The sequence below is a fragment of the Epinephelus lanceolatus genome, chromosome 20, assembly GCF_041903045.1.
Source record: "Epinephelus lanceolatus isolate andai-2023 chromosome 20, ASM4190304v1, whole genome shotgun sequence".
Lineage (NCBI taxonomy): Eukaryota > Metazoa > Chordata > Actinopteri > Perciformes > Serranidae > Epinephelus > Epinephelus lanceolatus.
In genome coordinates this window covers 7,836,997-7,858,627 of record NC_135753.1, presented here as the reverse complement: position 1 = coordinate 7,858,627, position 21,631 = coordinate 7,836,997, and the positions used below count along the sequence as shown (strand labels likewise).

Below are 21,631 nucleotides of genomic sequence, written 5' to 3'. Positions count from 1 at the left end.
GTAAAAAAAAAAATCACAAAAAAAAACAGCTGAGTAATAATTTGTGGCGTTAGTAATAGAACAAAAGAAATAAAAATAAATCATACTGTCATGTTGCAGGAAATTAAGTCCTTGGGGAGAATATGAACTGAGGGTGTGTTGAAGGAGAGTGGTGTATTTAACATTCACCTGCAGCACCAGGCAGATGCTCCACTTCACTCTTCCGTGTTCTCTTCATGATCTCCTCAATCCTCTGTGAATACGGATCCAAGAAACAAATGGTGAAATACATTTTGTCTTTATTCTTTATTTTTAATTGTATCAGTGTTTTATGTGTCAATAACACCACATGAAAAATGCCTTCTGATGTGAAATCTGAAATATATGAAACAGATTGATTTGAGAAGATTTCTGATACCTTCTTCCTCTGCAGTCTCTCTTGCTCCTCCTGGATGTGCAGCAGCTCTCTCTCCTGCCTCTTCCTCTCTGCCTCCTTCTGGGCTCGCAGGAAGGCCTCCTCCCTCTGAAAAACATCACATCAGTCACATTTCACTCCGTTGATAAAAGCAGAGTTGTAGTTGCACATACCGTCTTTAATCAAAGGATGCAATCAAGAAAAAGCTGAATCTGTCCTTGACTCAACATTAATAATAAAAATAAAAAATGTATCTTCATGTTTTGCTAAGTGGCTCAATGATCTGGTTTCCTGTCTTTATTTAGAGGAGATTAGATTAGGCACTCCACATCCTGTTGTCCTGTTGTTAGCTGGTTAAAAATCTGGGGCCCTGTGGATTTGCATTGGCGCTTCAATGATTGTTCTCTCTGCCATTAAAAAAAGTCAGACAAAGCCTTTTTGATGAATGGTTAAAATTTATGATGGACATTACCTCTTCTGAATCATTAATTGCACTGACTAATAATCACCAAGTGATGTTTTATCAAGTCTGGACTAATTTTTTAACTGCATGCAGAGAAAGAAACATTACAGAATGATTTTTGTATGAAAATGTACAACTTAATTCATATTTTTATTTAATATTTTTTACTTAGACTATATGCCCAAATTTGTTTTTGTGGCATTTGCTTTGTTAACTGTTCTCTATTTTACTATGTTGTCTTGTATTGCATTAAGTTATTTATCTACTGTGACTTTTGTAATGGTGTTCAGATTTTGGAATGCATATTTAGTAAAATATATATTGATATGCTTCAGATATGACATACTAAAAATAATAGACATCAACAAAAAATATAATAGAGGTCAAGAAGGGACACTGGAAATTATGATTATGTAACATTTTGTTTTCATCCAGTTTATATTCATTATAAACATGTGCTGTGGCCTTTTTAAAATTTCTTTTAAATCTACCCTTCCACCCTCCAATTTGTTCTTTCTTTTGTTTTTTTTTTTTTACTTTTTCTTGATTTATTTTATGCGATTTTACATTATTATTGTTATTATACTTCATCTGTACATGTGTACATATGTGTGTGATATGGTTTACTGCACAATGACTATAAGACAATACAAAGTATTTAAAAAAACTTGAAAAATATCTGGGGTCATTTTACTGATGTTCCTTATATTGGTGGGTGTATCACTGTAGGGAATTTGTTGTTTTCTGGTTGTGTTTTTTTATTTGTTCCAAAAGTTTAAAGTAAATTAAAGAAAAAAGAGAACCCAACACTGACATTTAATAGTTGGCGGGACATAAATCATGGTTTCTGGTGTCAAAATCAACAAAATAGTAAATAATATTAACATGGCATGAAACCATCTCCTTTTATTCAGAAAGCTGCATCCTAAATGAATGATTTTTGAGATATTTTCTAGAAATGTAAACAGACAAATGTTACATGTATAAAAACAAATTTAAAAAGGGATTTATGTGACCTGACCTCTCTGTCCAGCTGATCCTGCATGTCCTTCCATCTCTGCTCCTTCTGCCGTCTTTCCTCGTCCTCTCTGTTCCTTCTTTCCTCCTCCCGCCTCAGTCTCTCCTCCTCGGCCTGCTGAGCGGCTCTCTCCTGCCTCTCTCTCAACTCCTGCTGCCTCCTCTGCTCCTCCTCAGCCCTCTGCCTGGAGGAACACATGAGGGTTTGAGTTGTAGAGGCCACAATACAATGCTAGCACAAACTAATGAAAAATCAATGGTCGTTTTCATTTTATTCGTCAGTTTCTGGACTCAGCTGATTGTTATAAATGAATTTGTAGTGCTTGTGGGGTTTTTTAATTTGTAATGTTTATTCGTGTGGTAGAACTGGACTGAAGATGCAGTGAACAGACAATATTTTGGACAAAATTGATTGCTAAATGTTAAATGATGGGAGACTGTGTTGGTCATTGTCTAACACAAATATCGTATATCTAAAACAAGCAGCAACCTCCAGGGCTGAAAAATTAAGCCAACATGCAAGTGCCAAAACTGCAGTTCTTTTATGGCCACTTGAGGGTGGCTCCAGTTGCCAGTCAATCCCCATAAAACTACAAATTGTGATACTTTAATTGCGTAAATTAAATGATTTTTATCCCATAATTATTATCAAAATACTTGACAAAGCAGCTGAAAAGACAAGTTTCAGTCAAACTTGTGGTGAATCTCAACTAAACAATTAAACCAGAATCAGATATAGGTTTAATGATGAGTAGGTTTTCACATAACATGAGAGAAAAGAGAAAAAAAAGCACTAAAGAAGCGAAGGTTTATAAAACAGGTTATTTTCATAATTACTAACTTTCATACTAATTTCAAAATAAGATTTGTTCCTTCTTTTTCAACCAGTCTTATCTTTAGCATCAGACCAACTGGGATTATCCATTAAAATAAATACAAGGGTTCATTCATACATAAATACACATGTAAACATGCATATCAAAGTCACAACTAAAAATCATTTTAGTTCCAGATACCAAGATGATGTCATTATTTTTTTTTTTGGGGGGGGGGGGGTAAAGACATGTTTGGCATTACATTTTTGAAAAAATATTTTAAAGGATTAATCAATTATTAGAATAGCTGCAGATTCATTTAAATGTTTAACTAAGCTCTTAATACACACACACACACACACACACACACACACACATACACGCACACACCTCTCCTCCTCCTGACGCTGTTTCTCCTCCTGCTCCTTCTGTATTCGGGCCAGACGTCGTCTCTCTGCCAGCAGTCTGGACGCTTCCTCAGCATCTGTCGTTCCACCAACACTCCTGCCTGTGGGCGTGCCCGGAGACTCTGTGTGTGGAGACAAAGATGTTGGAACAAAGAGGTGGTGCAGCATGACTTCACAAAAAAAAAAACAAACACGTCTGGACAAATCTTTCAGGAGTCAGAATAACCACAGAGTGGACGAGGGTATAATACAGACAGCTTGGTCAGCAATACAGCAGAGTCTTAATAAAACTCTACACGTAACACCAAGTCTTTGTTTTCTGATATATCCACTCTCCAAAAAAGTTCTGTTTTCAGGTGAGAAAACTGCAGCTTCCAAAACAGAGAGAAAAATATTTGTTTTTTAGTTTAGTGTGAACATAGTTTTGATCTAGACAACAAGCACAGAGAGGACGGTATTTTGTTAAACTTTGCTGCTCAAATTTTCTGTCCCTCTTTGCTTCTGTCTCTGTCACTGATTCTGTCAAAAAAATGTCCCTTTGATATTAAAACTATTTTTTAAATTCAATGACTACGATTATGACCAAAGTATAATAACTTTGGAGTTCAGTATTATATGATATCCAATGTGTGTAAGATCAGGTAGTTAGGGTTTCACTTTCATTGTGTTTCTTTTAGTCAGAGGTAGTTTGTAGCTCTAGTTTAGGACTCCTCTTTTGGTTATATTAAATTATAAGATTTGAGCAGCACCCACAGACCCTTTTCTCTTATAGTTTGCATCTTTCTCTCTCATGCGTGTCAACTGTATACTATAATGACAACAATGCAGAGACATAAACACACACTGCCATTACCTGCATTGAGTTCTTTGCTGGTGGATTTGGGAATCTTCCTCTCCAAGGTCTCAGATTTGGTAGATTTTCTCTCCAGGGTGCTGTGCCCTTTGACCTCAGAGTGACCCCTATCGTCGGTGCCAGGGGTGGTGGCCCTTTGCCGGAGTGGGGAGGGGGGATACTGGCCAGGGGAGCAGGGTGACTGGGGGCGGCTCCTGTTTGACCTCACCCTTAAAATCACCACAAACAATCATTTATGATCCAGGTGAGATGTGTGTGTGTGTGTGTGTGTGCGTGCGTTTCATACCGTTTCGGTGTGGCAGGGCCCTTGCTGTTGGCCCTGAAGGAAGAACTGCGGGCCGGTGTGTTTGGAGTGTCTCCCTGCAAAGTCACAATTAAAAAATACAACTGTGATAAAAACAACAGCACATATTATAAACGAATAGTCAACCATGTCATCAAGTATCGTGTAAAATGTTTGTTCCAAATATATGTTAGCTCCACTAGAGCCTGACATCAAAGTGAAATCTTCTCTGTTTCATCAACCTTGATCTATTTCTTTCTGGCTCATTCGGGTTCTGTGAGTTTTGGGATCACACTTGCATCCTGGTTTGTCACTTTTACTCCTAATCATGTATCAAAATCAAATAATTTCCAATACTGATTTCATAGTTTCCACCAAAAAAACAACAATGTGGCTCTTAAAGCACACTGCAATTGTTTCCAATGTTAGAGATTAAGTTGAGTTTTCTTTTCCAATTAGTGAAAACAATCCTATGACTGAATTCCTGAGTATTTATTTAATAATCATGACTCCGTACTACTTAACTACTATGCAGGCATCAACATGATTCAATAGATGATTCTTTGAATCCTGCTACATGTAACGTAGAACAAAATTATATGCCCAAACACAGCAACACATTATACATGAAGATGTGACTCAACTTTTTTTTTACTAACAATTATTTTTGGGCATTTTTCATGCTTTATTGATAGTGAGAGAGAGAGATGTGAAGGACCTGCAGCAAAGAGCCCTGCACCCTTGAACTTGGGTCACTGCGGTCAGGACTCAGCTTTAATGGTGCGTGCGCTACCGGGTGAGCTACCAGGTGAGCTACCAGGGCATCCCCAGATGTGGCTCATCGTATAAGTACTGTTACGGTCACGGTCTGGGTCTTTCTTTCTTTCTTTTTTTTTCCTTTATGGTCTATGCAGAGCTGGTTGTGAACCTGAGGTCGCAGCTATGTTATTATTATTATGTATGCTGTGCAATGCCTTGGGACAATGAACTACAAATCCCGGTGCGGCAGGTCCCAGGTGCTATGGTGCTATGGTGCTCCGTGCGCAGGCGTGTGGTGGGGACCTTTGATTACAAATGGGATACAGCTGGTGAGGACGCGAAGAGAGAGCAGTATCTGCACGACCCGACGGACAAACAGCGATACATTTTTATATCTCTCTCTCCATCAAAAAAAACAAGAAAACCAAAAACTGAACTATCCAGACGATGACGGGGCTGGCAGCTCAGGAGAGCGATGCTTGGGCTCTCGGAACAGACACTATCGATGACACTGCATAACAGTAAGCATAGCTGCCTCTGTTTACTTTTGCTTGGTTCACCAGCCAGCTCTGTGCTTTATGGTGTTTTGTTTTGTTTTCTTTATGTTGTGTTACAGTAGTGGCAAGCCCTATTGGGCATTGTCACAACTGGGACATAATAGTACTGAGATATAAGAAGGAACTTTTTTTCATTAATTGTAGGTGGTACTATTACCTAGAGGTGTAACAATCCTGATATGAACTGATATATCGATTTAATGATCACCATCCAATATCATTGATGCAAGGTGAAAACACTAATCCATAACATCGTCTTTAGGTTATACCTATTTTTTGAAAGTCAGTGTCACTGTCAAACAGCAGCAGGCAGACGGCAAGCAGCCGAGAGAAAGACAATGAGGATAAAATTATTTACTGGGTAATAAATCAGCAGGGTGGAAATATTATCAATTTCAGAGAAGACAGGGATCGACAGACAAAGCGCATGCCGTATCTAAACAAAGCCGTTACAAGATAAAATATGACATATCTGCCTAGCCGGGCATCTCACTCCGCTAACTTATTCCTATAACAACATTAGCTGCTCTGTTTCAACAACGTTGGCTGAAAAAACGTGCATGCAGGCTGAAATTCAATCGTGCTGTTCAGTCCGGAGATGCACTGACTTAAACCAACTGTGAGTCAGAAAAATAATAAATAATACAGGTAATTTGTTGAGCTATGAGTAGAGGAAATCTGTTAGTTTCTAGGCTAATTTATGCAGTGTATGGGTGGTGGCTTAAGCTAATGATACTGTAGGTGACAAGCAAAAACCATTTGTTTTGTATCTGAACAGGTATTACTGAGCCTAATATTATACTTTTGTAAAATGACCCTGTTATTAATCCATGATTTATGGCTGTTGGGGGAAGTTTTACATTCAAGTTTTAGGGAAAAGACGATGGTTTGGATTAAAATGAAAACATTTCTTTCAGGTCTTTACGGCTGAAAGCCCTGAAGGTGAACTTATCCCATGTGCTGTTCTCTGTGGGTTAGTGGAGTCAATGTAACATAAACTTTACTGCACTTAAGCTGTTACAATTATTTAAGTTAATTTTTTATTTTATTTTTTATGGCCAAAAGCAAAAAGAATTAAATGATCATATGATATCGTCTCATATCGATCGCAGGCCCCTGAATTGCATTGTTGTCCAAAGAATCGATATGATATTGTATCATGATGAAACTAGTGATTTACATCGCTACTATGAATAAAGGCTTCCAAACCTACCAAACTTTTTTGTTTACAGACCAATTGTAACTAGTAATGTTAGGATTTCTTGATGTCAACCACTTCTTCAATCTGTCGCTGGGGCTTGTCCTTCCATGATGGTTCATCCTCCTCTTATGCACTCTTGGCTTTCTGCTGCCTGAGATATTCACTTAGCAGCTCAACTCTGGGGGCCATCTTCCTGATGTATTCCTGGATCTTGGTTGTTTCGTCCTGGACAGTGGCTCGAGTCCTCAGCCTCCCTCCCCCCTTCGGTTCTTATCGTCTTCCCTCTCTTGAACACCATCCGACCACACTTATCTAATCCGAATGACATTCAGATGTCATTGCTGCAGATCCTGGTGAGGTGGATCAGTGAGTCGATGTCTCGCTCACTCCTGACGTACAGGTTGATGTCATCCATGTAGAGGAGGTGACTGATGGTTGCTCCACTTCAGAACCAGTATCTGTAGCCACTCTTTGTTATGAGTTGGCTGAGGGGGTTCAGGCCTATGCAGTGGGGACAGTGCATCACCTTGGTATATGCCGCACTTGATGGTAACTTGTGCCTCTAGTTAGCCTCCAGAGTCGTTTTTCACTGCCCCATTGAATTCTTGATAAAGGCCTTTGGTGTCCTGTTGATGTTGCACATTTCCAGTACCCATGTGTGTGGCAATGAGTCGTAGGCTTTTTGTAGTCAATCCAGGCGGTGCACAGGTTATTCATCTTAGCTGCTATGATGCCTGACAGGAGCTTCCATGTTGTACAGAGGTAGGCTGTTGGCCGGTAGTTGCATGGGACCACACCCTTCTTGGGATCCTTCATGATCAGGACTATCCGCCCTTGGGTCAATCATTATGAATGCTGATTGATGCATGATAAACTTTGCAAAAGGTATATTTATAATACAGCAACTGTCACTCAGATTTTTTTATTGTTGTTTCTTTAAATAAACTTGTCACCTGTTTTTAACAGTCAGCCCTTTACTTTGAATTTCGCATTAAGAGCCACTGGATCAAATCTGCATAGAAATCTGCTGGACTGTTTTCTGATTTAAAACATGATGAGGAAAGCTGAACATCTGATAGTGATGAGAATAAAAAGTCAATCAAACAAACATTTCAATATGCTCATCCTCCTCAGGAAAGACAAGAAAACATTCACCCACAACAGTAATAACTCCTTTCCAAAATAAACCAAAAAGGTTTGTGGGAAATGTGGTCTTATTTGGAAGAAACAACAGCAATAACAAGCATAGAAGCTAAAGGCAGTCACTCACCATCACCAACACAAATATTTACATTAATCTACACATTAATTAATTAATCTCCAGTTTACAGCTGCAGGCATGTGTGCAGGTTTGTGTGTGCATATATCTACATATTTCTAAGATAACCATAACAAACAAAATGTCTCACAACACTTAACGTTAATGTGCTCTTTCAGTCTTGAATAGCTCACAGTTAATTAGGTGTCTAGTTCTACAAGTGTGCATGTGTGCATGTGTGCATGTGCGTGTGTGTGTGTGTGTGTGTGTGTGTGTGTGAGGGCTGACCGTGGGTGTTTTGGCTCTAGACGTCTCTTCAGGGAGTCCAGCGATGCTCCTGCGGTTGGAGGAACTTCTATACGGTCTGTGTTGGTTGGGGGAAGCTGTTCGATGGGACACAGAAGACACTGATGGGTCATGTACCAACACACACACAAAACACACAATGATGTTGACACAGACCAACAAAAATCAGAAGAAGGACACACTTGAGCAAAATATTCAACTCCACTCAGATATGCACATTAATGAAAGAGCCACTAAATGTACGTTAAAAACATGACTGAACTGTAAGAAATGAAAAGCTCTTAGTATGTGTACTCTTTTATATCACATGCAGTTTCCTCAACATAGGGTATGTTTATTTTTTTGCATTGTGTGGCCTTTACCTGTTTTGCATCTTTAGCTTCTGAGTAAATTTGTGATATGTGAACCCACTGTTACTGTACCTCTCTCTGGTGAATGCAGGGCAGCTGAAGAGTTGGAGAGCTGTTTGTTGATTGGTTGATCCATCCCGGGTGGAGACAGGAAGTCACCGACTGATAGAAAAAAAACACAAATCACTCAAACAGACACATACATGACAGTGAATCAAAGTGCTGACTGCAGCTATATCGAAGGATAATGTAAATGTTCAATACATGTCCTAAAAACAAACACCCATCACACAACACACAAAAAACTGCCCCCTCACACAGAAAATAATCCTGCTGATCGATAAGCGCTGCAGGCTGCTGAATAAATTAACCTTGTGGTGATGTGAGGCAGAAATGAAGCAGCAGAACAGAGAACAGCCTGCTTCATCATGAAATGGAGGATGATGATACAGAGGCAGCTGCTGCAGTCCCATTTAAATGAGAGGAAAATGTTTCCTACAGCACCTGAAGGCACCGTGACAGCATCCACATGCACAGTGTAACCTGATTACTGTGAATCAGAAGGTTAGGATTATAATTTGATTTAAGTAAAGTATTACTCAGAACATATCCCGGATGGTGAGTTAGAATGTTTTAATCAGCCATTGCTGATAGACTTCAGACTTCTTCAGGTCGGGAGAATGACTGCCCTCCTTTGGAAAAATATGCAAATGCCCCTGTGAGTTTACAGCTGAAGGAGGTTGCAACTAACCTTGCTTTGGAGAGACTTACATATAGATTGTTAGAAGAAAAACAACACAAATTTATCAAAATATGCAATCCTGTCTTATAATTTTTAGAAAATGAGAATATCCCACTGTCATGAATGTCATCACTACTGCTGCTCATTGTTTTCTTCTTTTAATACCTTTATTTCATATCGATCTCATATTTCATTTTAACTATTTGTATGTCAAAACACTTGTGTATTTTGTTTTCCTTACATATATGAGCATTTTACAGGGCTTTTATTTTCATTTTTCATTATAGTGTGGTGCAGGAATAAGTCCTAAAACCGAGAAATGAGTTCCTGGTTCCTTCGCTCCAAAGTTAATGGGTTTTTTGAATCAGTTTTTGATTAGATGCCTGAAATAAGGTCTGTGGTTCACACACGCTTAAGAGACTTTCACGTTTGTTCTATGGCATAAAATACATCAGTAAATATCCCACTCGTGAATTTTGAAGGTTTTATATGTTTTTAAAAAGGCAGCTGCTAACAAGTGGCTAAATGAGACTACAGAATGTCATCACATTGGACATGGCTTTACAGCCTCCTTATGGTGGCAACATTTAGTCATGTGACTGTGTTGTAGTTCGTTTATAGCCTAACATTAGCTTTTTACTCCTGGCGTTTGCATTTACCTTTCAGAAATCATAAAAGTAGTGTTTATTTGTTAAGATTATTTTGTTAACAAAATGTGTACGTATCATAAACTTATGTTTGACACAGAGCTTATTTTCTGCAGTAATACAAAATCTGACAGAAAAATCCCATAAGCTTTTTGACGAGGGAACCAGGGTGATGTTAACTCCAGTGTCAGCCTACAAAAAAAAAAAAAAACATCATTCCTGCAGCACTTTATCATGTAGTGAAAATCTGATATTATGTCAGCCCTAGCCAGGACCATGACAGCTTACAGAATCATTATTATTAAGTATTTAACAAAATATCACTATAATCTAATTTTTGAAACATTTTTGTTAGACTTAATCTAATAAAACACAAAAGACTTAATATAATTGGATGGCTGAGAGGCTGAGATCATACGTAACTATTGTGTTAATGTAACATATATGTAAATTGAAGACCTTCATAAGATTTTTGGCAAACATTTTACATATACATATATATATATATACAGTACAGGCCAAAAGTTTGGACACACCTTCTCATTCAATGCGTTTTCTTTATTTTCATGACTATTTACATTGTAGATTCTCACTGAAGGCATCAAAACTATGAATGAACACATGTGGAGTTATGTACTTAACAAAAAAAGGTGAAATAACTGAAAACATGTTTTATATTCTAGTTTCTTCAAAATAGCCACCCTTTGCTCTGATTACTGCTTTGCACACTCTTGGCATTCTCTCCATGAGCTTCAAGAGGTAGTCACCTGAAATGGTTTCCACTTCACAGGTGTGCCTTATCAGGGTTAATTAGTGGAATTTCTTGCTTTATCAATGGGGTTGGGACCATCAGTTGTGTTGTGCAAAAGTCAGGTTAATACACAGCCGACAGCCCTATTGGACAACTGTTAAAATTCATATTATGGCAAGAACCAATCAGCTAACTAAAGAAAAACGAGTGGCCATCATTACTTTAAGAAATGAAGGTCAGTCAGTCCGGAAAATTGCAAAAACTTTAAATGTGTCCCCAAGTGGAGTCGCAAAAACCATCAAGCGCTACAACCAAACTGGCACACATGAGGACCGACCCAGGAAAGGAAGACCAAGAGTCACCTCTGCTTCTGAGGATAAGTTCATCCGAGTCACCAGCCTCAGAAATGGCAAGTTAACAGCAGCTCAGATCAGAGACCAGATGAATGCCACACAGAGTTCTAGCAGCAGACCCATCTCTAGAACAACTGTTAAGAGGAGACTGCGCCAATCAGGCCTTCATGGTCAAATAGCTGCTAGGAACCACTGCTAAGGAGAGGCAACAAGCAGAAGAGATTTGTTTGGGCCAAGAAACACAAGGAATGGACATTAGACCAGTGGAAATCTGTGCTTTGGTCTGATGAGTCCAAATTTGAGATCTTTGGTTCCAATCGCCGTGTCTTTGTGAGACGCAGAAAAGGTGAACGGATGGATTCCACATGCCTGGTTCCCACTGTGAAGCATGGAGGAGGAGGTGTGATGGTGTGGGGGTGTTTTGCTGGTGACACTGTTGGGGATTTATTCAAAATTGAAGGCACACTGAACCAGCATGGCTACCACAGCATCCTGCAGCGACATGCCATCCCATCCGGTTTGCGTTTAGTTGGACGATCATTTATTTTTCAACAGGACAATGACCCCAAACACACCTCCAGGCTGTGTAAGGGCTATTTGACCAAGAAGGAGAGTGATGGAGTGCTGCAGCAGATGACCTGGCCTCCACAGTCACCGGACCTGAACCCAATCGAGATGGTTTGGGGTGAGCTGGGCTGCAGAGTGAAGGCAAAGGGGCCAACAAGTGCTAAACACCTCTGGGAACTCCTTCAAGACTGTTGGAAAACCATTTCAGGTGACTACCTCTTGAAGCTCATGGAGAGAATGCCAAGAGTGTGCAAAGCAGTAATCAGAGCAAAGGGTGGCTATTTTGAAGAAACTAGAATATAAAACATGTTTTCAGTTATTTCACCTTTTTTTGTTAAGTACATAACTCCACATGTGTTCATTCATAGTTTTGATGCCTTCAGTGAGAATCTACAATGTAAATAGTCTTGAAAATAAAGAAAACGCATTGAATGAGAAGGTGTGTCCAAACTTTTGGTCTGTACTGTATATATGTACACACACACATATATATATATGTACACACACACACACACACACACACACACATATATATATATATATATATATATATATATATATATATATATATATATATATTAAGAAATAGAGTAAAAGAGCAAATTTCGGTTAAATTCCTTGCGGGTTTAAAGCAACAGTGCAGCAGTTCAGCAAAAGTGCAAAAAAAAAAGGGATTTCTGCAGGGGCTGCTTCTGTTATATGGGACAGGGATGATTGGAAATGTCTGGTGGATGTGTGGGTGTGTTTGGGTGTGTGTGTTTTGATCTGATCTCTGTCTGTGCGTAGGTGGGGTCTAATAAGTTTCACAGATAGCTGCAGGGTAAATGTCTGGTATGATGTGTGTGTGTGTGTGTGTGTGTGTGTGTGTGTGTGAGGGTGTTTTATATAGACTGGACTCCCTGCTGAGGTTGATATGTATGCATCACTAAACACGGCCGTGGGCCAGGAGGACAGGAAGTGGAGCAGCCCTTTGTTGTGATAAGGGCGTGTGTGTGTGTGTGTGTGTGGGTGTGGTGGGGGCTCCAAACCAGACACTCATTAGCCACAGAGGAGGAGTGGAAATACTGTATGTGCTGTGAACTGTTGATGGAAATGATGAACAATAGAAAGGCAAAGTCCCTCCCCTTTGGGTGGACCACCATGGGACGTAATTCCTGAAAAAATATGTACGGTAGCTGATGGAGAGAGACAAAAAAATTGTGACCCTGTTTGAATTTGATATTTGTCAATTGTACAACATTATTTGGCAGGTCACAAAAGTCACACTTTGTCTTAAAACAGTTAAAGCAGTGGTTCCCTACCCTGGAAATCCAGAGTTCTCGCGAGAGCACAATTTGAATTTGCTCAGTGAATCACTCTGGCAATCAGTAATGATGCTCATTACCTATGCCCTTGGAGCTGAGCTGCACCAATCACATCGGTGTATCTGATATAGGCGGGCCAGAGGTGAGCTAAACAGATGACGACAGCGCTGCGACAACGAAGTCCGGAATGAGTAAGTAAACATTGCAAGATGGCTACAGATGAACACCAGTTGTTTGAAATGGCTTTGGCCGCTACAATGAATGAGTTAAACTTGGTTTTTTCTCTAAAAGAGGAACAGAAGACGACGCTCAAGCCTTTCCTTTGCAAGAAGGACGTTTTTGCTGTTTTGTCAACCGGATACGGCAAGAGTCTAATCTACCAGTTAGCTCCGCTGGTAGCTAAGCGTATACGTCACCCTGTGTATTGTTCTGATTGGTCGTAGTGTTATCCAATTGCGTGCAGTGATATTTACAAATGCATGCTTGGTGCCGCCCCTCGAGTTGGGCCATTTTCATTACTCATGGCCAGGCCCTAAATCTTTCTAGATTTGGGTCTGGATTTCCAGGCTAGTGGTTCCTAACCACAGGGTCGAGATTTCTCCTGAGTCATTAGTTCAAGGTCCCACAGTTTAATACATTCAGCATCATACTTGCGTTTGGCCATGACATTAAGCCAGTTTGCTGTCTCTCTCAAGTAAGTGTCCATTAGTCGCTCACTCTACAGCAGAAAACAGCTCTTCAAAAAAAGCTCTGTGCTGGATATTTACCGTACATAAAAATGAAGTGTGTTTTTTTACAAATTTGATACGATTGCGAGTCACTTTCAGTGACAATGGGCCGGAGACCCACTTTTGGACTGTGACCCACCAGTTGGGAACCACTGAGTTAAAGTACAAGACTGTGTAATTAGGTAATTAGAAAGACGACACAAGTCGTGTAAATGACATCATAACTTTATTTCTCCCTGAAGTTACGATGCCTGTGTGTTTCGCACAGGGATGTACTCACACATTTTTAGCTAACTAGCTAGCCGGTGTAGGTGACGTATATCGTGCAAGACAAGACATGTAGTGCACTGAGTGGTTTTACACATCGACAAACCTACAACAAACTGTGACTACCTGGATTTGCAAAATTATCTTTTAGAGTGACAAACATTATATGTGTAATTCAGGGCAGAACTGACACAGGATCTAAAAATTATTTGTCTCTCGCCATTGACTAATGTACATATTTATCCAAAATAAAGTTCTAGGGACACCAGAAGGGGGGAGACTTCACTCCTGTATGGCACAAATGTTTTTTTGCTCTGTTACATACACACAAATGCACAAATACACAGATACAGTGTGTAAACATACAGTCAGTGTTGGAGGTCATGTAACAAAATTCTAAAACCACATATGACCAAAGTTTTCTATTTATTATAACACTGTATATGTAATTATATTCTTGGAAATGTATTTTCGTTTTCCTTTTAATTCCTTCCTTTTGTACTATTTTTACATAGTTATATTAGTTTTTTTATTGTTTCTATTCTATTCTATTCTCATTTAAATTAATGTGGATATCTACTTCCAAATTTCCTGTGTGGATCATGGAGGGGGATTTCTTTGTAAATCCTCTGATGACAATGATAAATCCTTGAATCTCTGAATTTGTTAGTTTGAAGGGGAAAAAAAGGCAGGACTTTACTTATTTTTCATTTTTGTCTGCCCTGACCTTTGGATTTAACCACCTTAATTTCTCTTTTGTATTGATGAGGTTGAAGATTGAGGTTGAGTTGAAGAGTTTTTTATTATTGTAAACTTCACACATATAGCTAGTGTTTAGTGATAAAAGCGCATTTTGGGAGAGCTGAGCCCTTATCTTATCATGGGTTTTTCTTGTTTTGCAGCGTCATTATTTGATCTTATTAAAGAACAATACATCTCCAGATTTTATGTGTCTGCAAGTCACATTTAGCAGACTAGACTGTAAAGTAACAAAGAAAACACTGTTAAATAAATTAAATCATCTGCGTGTTTTCACCATCTGATGTTTTCTTCCCAGCTCCATGTTGAGGGTCGGCCCAACCCAAATGCTGCTGGATATCTCTGCATTTGTGTGACTCAAAGGACTGCAGACAGAAACGATTTATACTCCAGATTTTGAGCAGGGGCCTGTCTGAACTTACCCAGAAACCCTTTAGCTGCATTTCTATGCAAAGATGCTGTGAAGTGTGTATGTGAGCATGTTTTGTTATTTACTCACAGAGTAAATATATTTTGAGTAAAAAAAACACTGCAATGAATTGATCACCAGACACACACGACATGAACACACTTCAGGACAATAAAAAGCTGCTGTGACGATACAAAGACGTCCACACACATGCAGACAGAGGAGCAGCTGTAGGTGGCACAATGGGATTTGTGGTGGGAGTGAGGCAGGGGAGCAGTATAAGCGTGGCACACAGAGTCATGTTGTCTGTACCGTTACGGGATTGGCTGGTGCTGGAAGCAGCAGGAAGCTCATTGGGCTGAGCAGAGCCAATGGCATTGCAGGGCGGGGTCTTAGGGTTACCTGGGCAGCAGGTGAAGCACAGCGGAGAAAGCAAAGCGTTACACACTCACTCACACACCCACTCATACTCCTGCATCACTAACACAAGACACACAAACAGGTAACAACACACACACTAACATAAACAGTAACATCTGAAACACAATAAGCTCTGTCCAAGATTCCCAGGAGGAAGTCACACATCAAAACCTTGTTATGCCGAATCATCATCAAGTCAGACGAGATAGGACTGTAGATGCCACCTGAGTGTCCCTAACCCTCATAGTGGAGCAGAGCAAAACAACGGGTAAAACAAAGTTGCCTTCAAAAGGAACTTGTGCGGTCATGTTTCAGTAATCAGAGGTCTGCACAACATGCTTGGTACTGAAGTCATAAACAACCTGTCAACACATACACAGATATTTTTTAAATGGATATTTCATTCCATGTTTTGGTCCCTCATCTACACACAAACAGTTTTAGGTCACTAAATCAGAGGTTTTTAAAAATGCCTCATAAATTGCAGATTTTTCAAAACTGTTTATCCATGTGAACATGTCAAATAGAGCGTTTGCAAAACAACGACATCATTTCCTCAGCTCGCACATGCCCATTGTTGTTTTGTGTAACACACTACGGGTTTGTTTACATTTTGTGGCAATGTCTGGTCTAATGACTCCTCTTCATCTAAACCACGCCCACAAAAGTGTGCCAAACTTTGAAGCCAATTTGACAGAGTGGCAAAACCATGTAACTGCAACTTCAAGGTCCTTCACATGATGCCAATGGACCCAGTCGCGAAATTGCAATTCTTTGCGTGGCAATTTTGTATTTATAACAGAAGCCAAGTATCAAAATTTTTAAGTAAATTATTATTGTAAAAACAAATTAAAGTTTCGACTAGATTAATAAAATCAATTGATTCTTGTGTCCATCAGAGGCATTTTGTGGTGATAAAAATGAATGAAGAGAGATGAACAAACCAAAAACCAAACCTTATTAAATAATAACAGATGTTTACAAAGTTTTCCTTTGGGCACAAAATTTGCAGATAAAGAAGGATAAATAATCACAATATATGTTATCACAATGCTCAGCATTTTACAAAATATTTTCAAACGCAATAATATTGAAATTACTTAGGTATCGTGATAACATTGAATCATGGGCCTCTGGTGGTTCCCACCCCTAACTGCTACCCCACTTCAGGGATGAACGGAGGCGTTTGCTGCGCCCAGCGTTATGTGGTCCACCTCACTGTCCAAGGTTTAAATTTCGGCAGAAACAACAGTTTTGGATCAAGTCTGGTCCTACATTCTTCTCGGGTATTTAACTTTTCGTTGCCTCAGCCTTTATTACCACCAACTGGCCCGGTGAGTGTCCAGGGTAATTTTTTGTGTTATAGTGTGATATTTTGTAAAAAAAAAAAAAAAAAAAAAAAGTCATGGGCACACTTTTTTTAATATCCATTTTCAAAATTATCTGTATACATGAAGCATGGCCTTAGGTTGTGAGAAGACTTTTGCCAGGTGACAGACAATAACAAGATGGGGCTAGATGAAAGGTCAGGGCTCCGCAAAGACCATGAATATCTGCACTAAACTGCAACAAGTAGTTGTAGAGACATTTTTCTCTGAACCATAAATGTCAACTTCATGATGGCACTAAAGGAAAAGTCCTAGGGATACCAAAATCATTATAATTCATGCATCCTAAGGGAGCCATGAATGTCACACAATGTTATGGAAATTCATTCAGCAGCTACTAAGATGTTTCAGTCTGGACCAAATTGGTCAACCAACTGACACCCTGCTAGTGTGGCTGACATTGGACCAAGTGAGTCTTTTTCAAACGCAGACTTGGTTCTCTTTGCAGTTGAGGAAACTATTTAAACATTTACAGTAACAAAATGTTTTAAAAAGTGATTTCTATGGGCTCCATATAAATCACAACTCATGAATTCAAAGGTTTAAAAAACATGACCCCACTTAAATGTATAATATAACCCTTAAAAACATCCTGTTTTATACCTTTATTTCCCCTTTGGAAGATTAATCTTACTCCACACTGTCCTGACTGATCGTATATATTCAGGATCAGCCTGTTTTAGCAATATCATGTTGAAGCCGAGTGAAATATGCCACTTTTCAATGGCTGTACCATTCTATCAAATACAAATATTCCAGGCTGTTTTCATGCACTGTTTGTATGTATACCTATAAAAAAGTAATGCACCAACTTTGCACATAGCCAACGTTATCATAAGCCATTAATTTGTATGTAACCCACATTATCATGAAGGCTGCGGTCAGTGATGAATGTGAATGTGTTGCTGAGAAGAAAGTAGTAGAGTGAAAGTCCACATAAATAAACAGGTTGGGGTGGTGGGTGGGTCAAACAAACACAGGACTTTCCTGCTGAACCTAACCTACATAACTTTACATTAAGTATGTAAGATGATGACGCCCAACCAAGTTTCTCTCTTTTCTTGGGTACCAGTGCTAATTTGTTAGATATCATATAAATGTTTTTTATGAGGATACATTAAATATTCTCAGTATTTTTATAATAATTTCAAAAACATCTCCCCCAAAGTTTATCCTGACAGATTTTGGCTCTTCACTAGAATTTTAAATAAAGTTCTGCAGTTTGAACAATGTATGGCATCATATCATGTTTCCTGTTTGCATTATTAACATGCGGAAGTATCCTGTTATAGCTGGTTGATTTATAGCCAGGAGCTTATTGTTGGCCAATCAACTGCCTCCATATTTCTTTCAATTTTCCATAACATAAAGCATGTGAACATAAATGAGTCACTTGTGACGTATGACTATGAATGCCGCCACGATGGATTAAACATCAAAATAAACTGAGTTATAATCAGATTTTTAAGTGGTCTAACTTGGGACCAGAGAAAAATGTGCAGCACATACACACATACACACACTTTAGTGAGTCTCTGTCCTTTAATCGAGTGGAGCTGTAAGATGAGATGCTGCTGTTTCTGCTGCAGTGAGCGTTTTACTGGGCCCAACGGATCCCAGAGCAGCCTCTCTGCCAGTCAGCCGGGCCGGAGCCAGACAAGCTGCTGGGTGGACCCTGATCCCAGGTCAGTGCCAGAACGGCTGGGCTGTGAATAATTGATGGCGTTATGAATGCACTGCAGGATGTAGAGCCTAGCTGGTGGTGCTCTGGCCTCCCTCCCGCTGGTAGAGATATTTCGGAAAGGACGAGGATGATGTGATACGAAAGAAAAAAGATAAACTAAGAGATGGATGTTGGCACAGTAAACGGCCTCATGTCGCACTTTGTCTATGTTTATGTCAGTGGCCTTGGTGCATTCAAGGTTAGATGTGTAACTCTTCTGGGAATTGGAGCTGCCTCCCAGCTCGGAAATAAAACAACAGAGCAATAACACACACGTACAAACACACACCTGTAGCACGTTTACAGGCCAAAATCAGCAGCTCATGCCTGTTTAAAACCACAGCTTCAGCACATCTGATTTCATACTGATAATCTCTAGACACAGATGGTAAACACACACACAGCCTCTCGTAACCCTGGTGAGGTTTAGAGACAAAGCGCGGAGCAGCTCCTGCATTGCAGCCTCCACACCCTTTTACATCCACTGCCCTTCTCCTTTCTTTACCTCCATCACTTCACCTTCCTCTCTTTATCCTCATCTCACTTGCTGTTCCTCAACAGCCCACTTCCTCTGCTTTGTCATCCCCACCCTTTCATCCCACCATCCCCCTCTTCCTTTCCTCCACGACCTCCAGACCCCCCCCCCCAAAACACCTCTCCTCTCGTCTCCTCTCCTCCCAGCCCCCATCAGTATCCGCCCGTATGGTCTCTCCTCTTCTACATTTCAAACCAACCTTCCACTGACATCATCACTATCTCTCCATCACCCCCCCCCCCCCCCCCCCCCCCAATCATACTCACCCTCCACTCCATCAGGCGGTCCTCCCCATGTCCAGCGTTTAGGCCTGTTATCCAGGTGGTCCCGAGCCTCCCCCCCTCCATTTCCAACACCTCCTCCTCGTCTCTCGGCACCTCCGGCTCTCCGGCGGACCAGGGCCTCCAGCCTCTCCTGCTCGTTGCGTTCAGAAACAGGGAAGAACAGACATTCTCTCACTGAGCCATCGCTACGGCGACGACTGCTCGGTGATGCGCACGGAGAAGGCTGCGCCATGGTTACCGCATGCAGCAGCCTCGCCCCTGAGTCCTGTTCCCACTCGTCTGTTTCTGCCTCAGCTGGCGGTCACCAGCACTCGATCGCTGGCTCCTCTGACACTCAGTGATACATAATACAGCAGCGCTGCTCCCTCTCTGTCTGCCTCTCCCTCTAGGTAACACTGACTCCCTCCCTATCTCCCTCTCCCAACTCGCAATTGTTCACCCCACCCTCCCTCTCTCTCTTTCTTTCTCTCTACCTCTCTCCACCTCCATCTCCCTCCCTCTCTGAAATCTATTTCAAAGAGCAGTTTAGTCAGACGGGAGGGGACAAAATGCAACCCGCCACCACCCCCACACACATGCATGAACACACACATACACACAGGGGACCATGCCTCTACACACACACACACGCACACACACACAGACTGGGTGGATTGGATACTGATACTGGCTGCACTGGTTTTATCTCCAGTGTTCTTTTTCCTTTTGCATTCCTTGTCTCCACTCTCCTTTACTCTTTCTACCTTCTTCTACCTCATTTCTATATTTCTTTATGTGGCATAATGACCTGTAAAACATACACTTACGACATAAACATACATATAAATCAACAATACAACAATAAAACAAGGAGGCGAAGATTACAATACAATATACTTGACATACGTTTTGGTTCAAACTCAATGTTTTTTCCATGTAGTTAAGAAATAACAAAATAATCGAATGCTCTCTTCATTTTTTCATCTTTTTATTTTATCTACTTATATTCCAAGATGTACTTATTTAGTATTTTTGATCAGTGAAAAAACTAATTAAAAAACAAACATATTAATTATAAAGAGCAAAATATATGCCTTCCTCTGGGGGGTAGGGTGTAGCTTGAATGAAGACTATAATCTGCATTTAGATTCAGGAATTCATCATTTAATAAACGGCTCCTTGCCTAAGATCTATACAGTCCTTCCCTTTTTTATACCATCTTCATGTAGACAATTTAACATACTGTCAGATCTGGTGACTACACAGTGTGTATCTATTATTCATATACATGTATTAATATCAGATACTCAGAGATTTCATGGTAATTTAAGACCTATTTAATGCCTCAGAGAATGAAATTTAACTCCAGTTTCATGTTCATACTGGTCAAGTTATAAAGTATAATGGAAAACCAGGAGGGACGCTAAGATCGAGAATCATTTATCACATTACCTAATTATTTAATTGTATTCCCTAGCAATCTAATTGATCAAATTAATGCAACCTGGACCCGTATAAGCAAACAAAATGGATGGATGAATTAACTTTTTGAGAAAATATTTATTTAAATTCATTTACGCAGGCGAGAGAACATATTTAGGATTTTTGACCAGTAAAATTAGGAATTTTATTAATTTTTAAGACCCTTTTTTCATTTAAATTAAATTCAGTGCTTTTTAAGACTTTCCAAGACAGCTATTCAGTATTGCGTCTCATTTTTAGAGTGGACCAGTCTTCTCCTTCTTCTTTGGTCCCCTTTACACTGCCTCTTCAAGGAGGGAATGTCACGTTATGTCACTCGCCATTCTGAATAAAAGGTATAATTGTGGAAGGGGGGGGACAGAGTAGTCTCATCTTTAAGCCAGCAGTTGAGGTAGTAACAGTGCTGAAACGACATCAGTGTAAGAGGGACAGCCGGCAGGAAGAGATCATGGACGGGACAGGTGTCGTGTTTTGACGACATGTCATGTGTGCAACCCACTACTGGGAGATTGAAAATGCAGCTAGCAGCATTTAGCAGCTAACTCAAACACAAAGTACAACAGCTGAAAATATGCGCAAACTGTTGAAAAAATGATGTCCGGGAGCTCCTTACCCTCTGAGCAGAGGACA

General features: G+C 40.0%; 1 protein-coding gene across 7 annotated transcripts in view; it reads right to left on the bottom strand.

Moving 5' to 3' along the window:
• The window catches only part of map7d2b (MAP7 domain containing 2b), a 39,619-nt gene that overhangs the window by 6,890 nt on the left and 11,098 nt on the right, over nt 1-21,631 (bottom strand). For 2 of the 7 annotated variants that reach the window (XM_033638756.2, XM_033638758.2), the window contains exons 5-14: nt 19,523-19,670; nt 15,503-15,592; nt 8,736-8,825; nt 8,296-8,414; nt 4,236-4,309; nt 3,950-4,158; nt 3,080-3,218; nt 1,879-2,059; nt 398-502; nt 169-232 (exon numbers count right to left, since the gene is read on the bottom strand). In XM_033638756.2, the coding sequence (XP_033494647.1) occupies nt 169-232; nt 398-502; nt 1,879-2,059; nt 3,080-3,218; nt 3,950-4,158; nt 4,236-4,309; nt 8,296-8,414; nt 8,736-8,825; nt 15,503-15,592; nt 19,523-19,670 (1,219 nt within the window). The remainder of the gene's footprint in view (nt 1-168; nt 233-397; nt 503-1,878; nt 2,060-3,079; nt 3,219-3,949; nt 4,159-4,235; nt 4,310-8,295; nt 8,415-8,735; nt 8,826-15,502; nt 15,593-19,522; nt 19,671-21,631) is intronic. The other 5 variants (XM_033638759.2, XM_078162574.1, XM_078162575.1 and 2 more) reach the window with 3 other exon arrangements.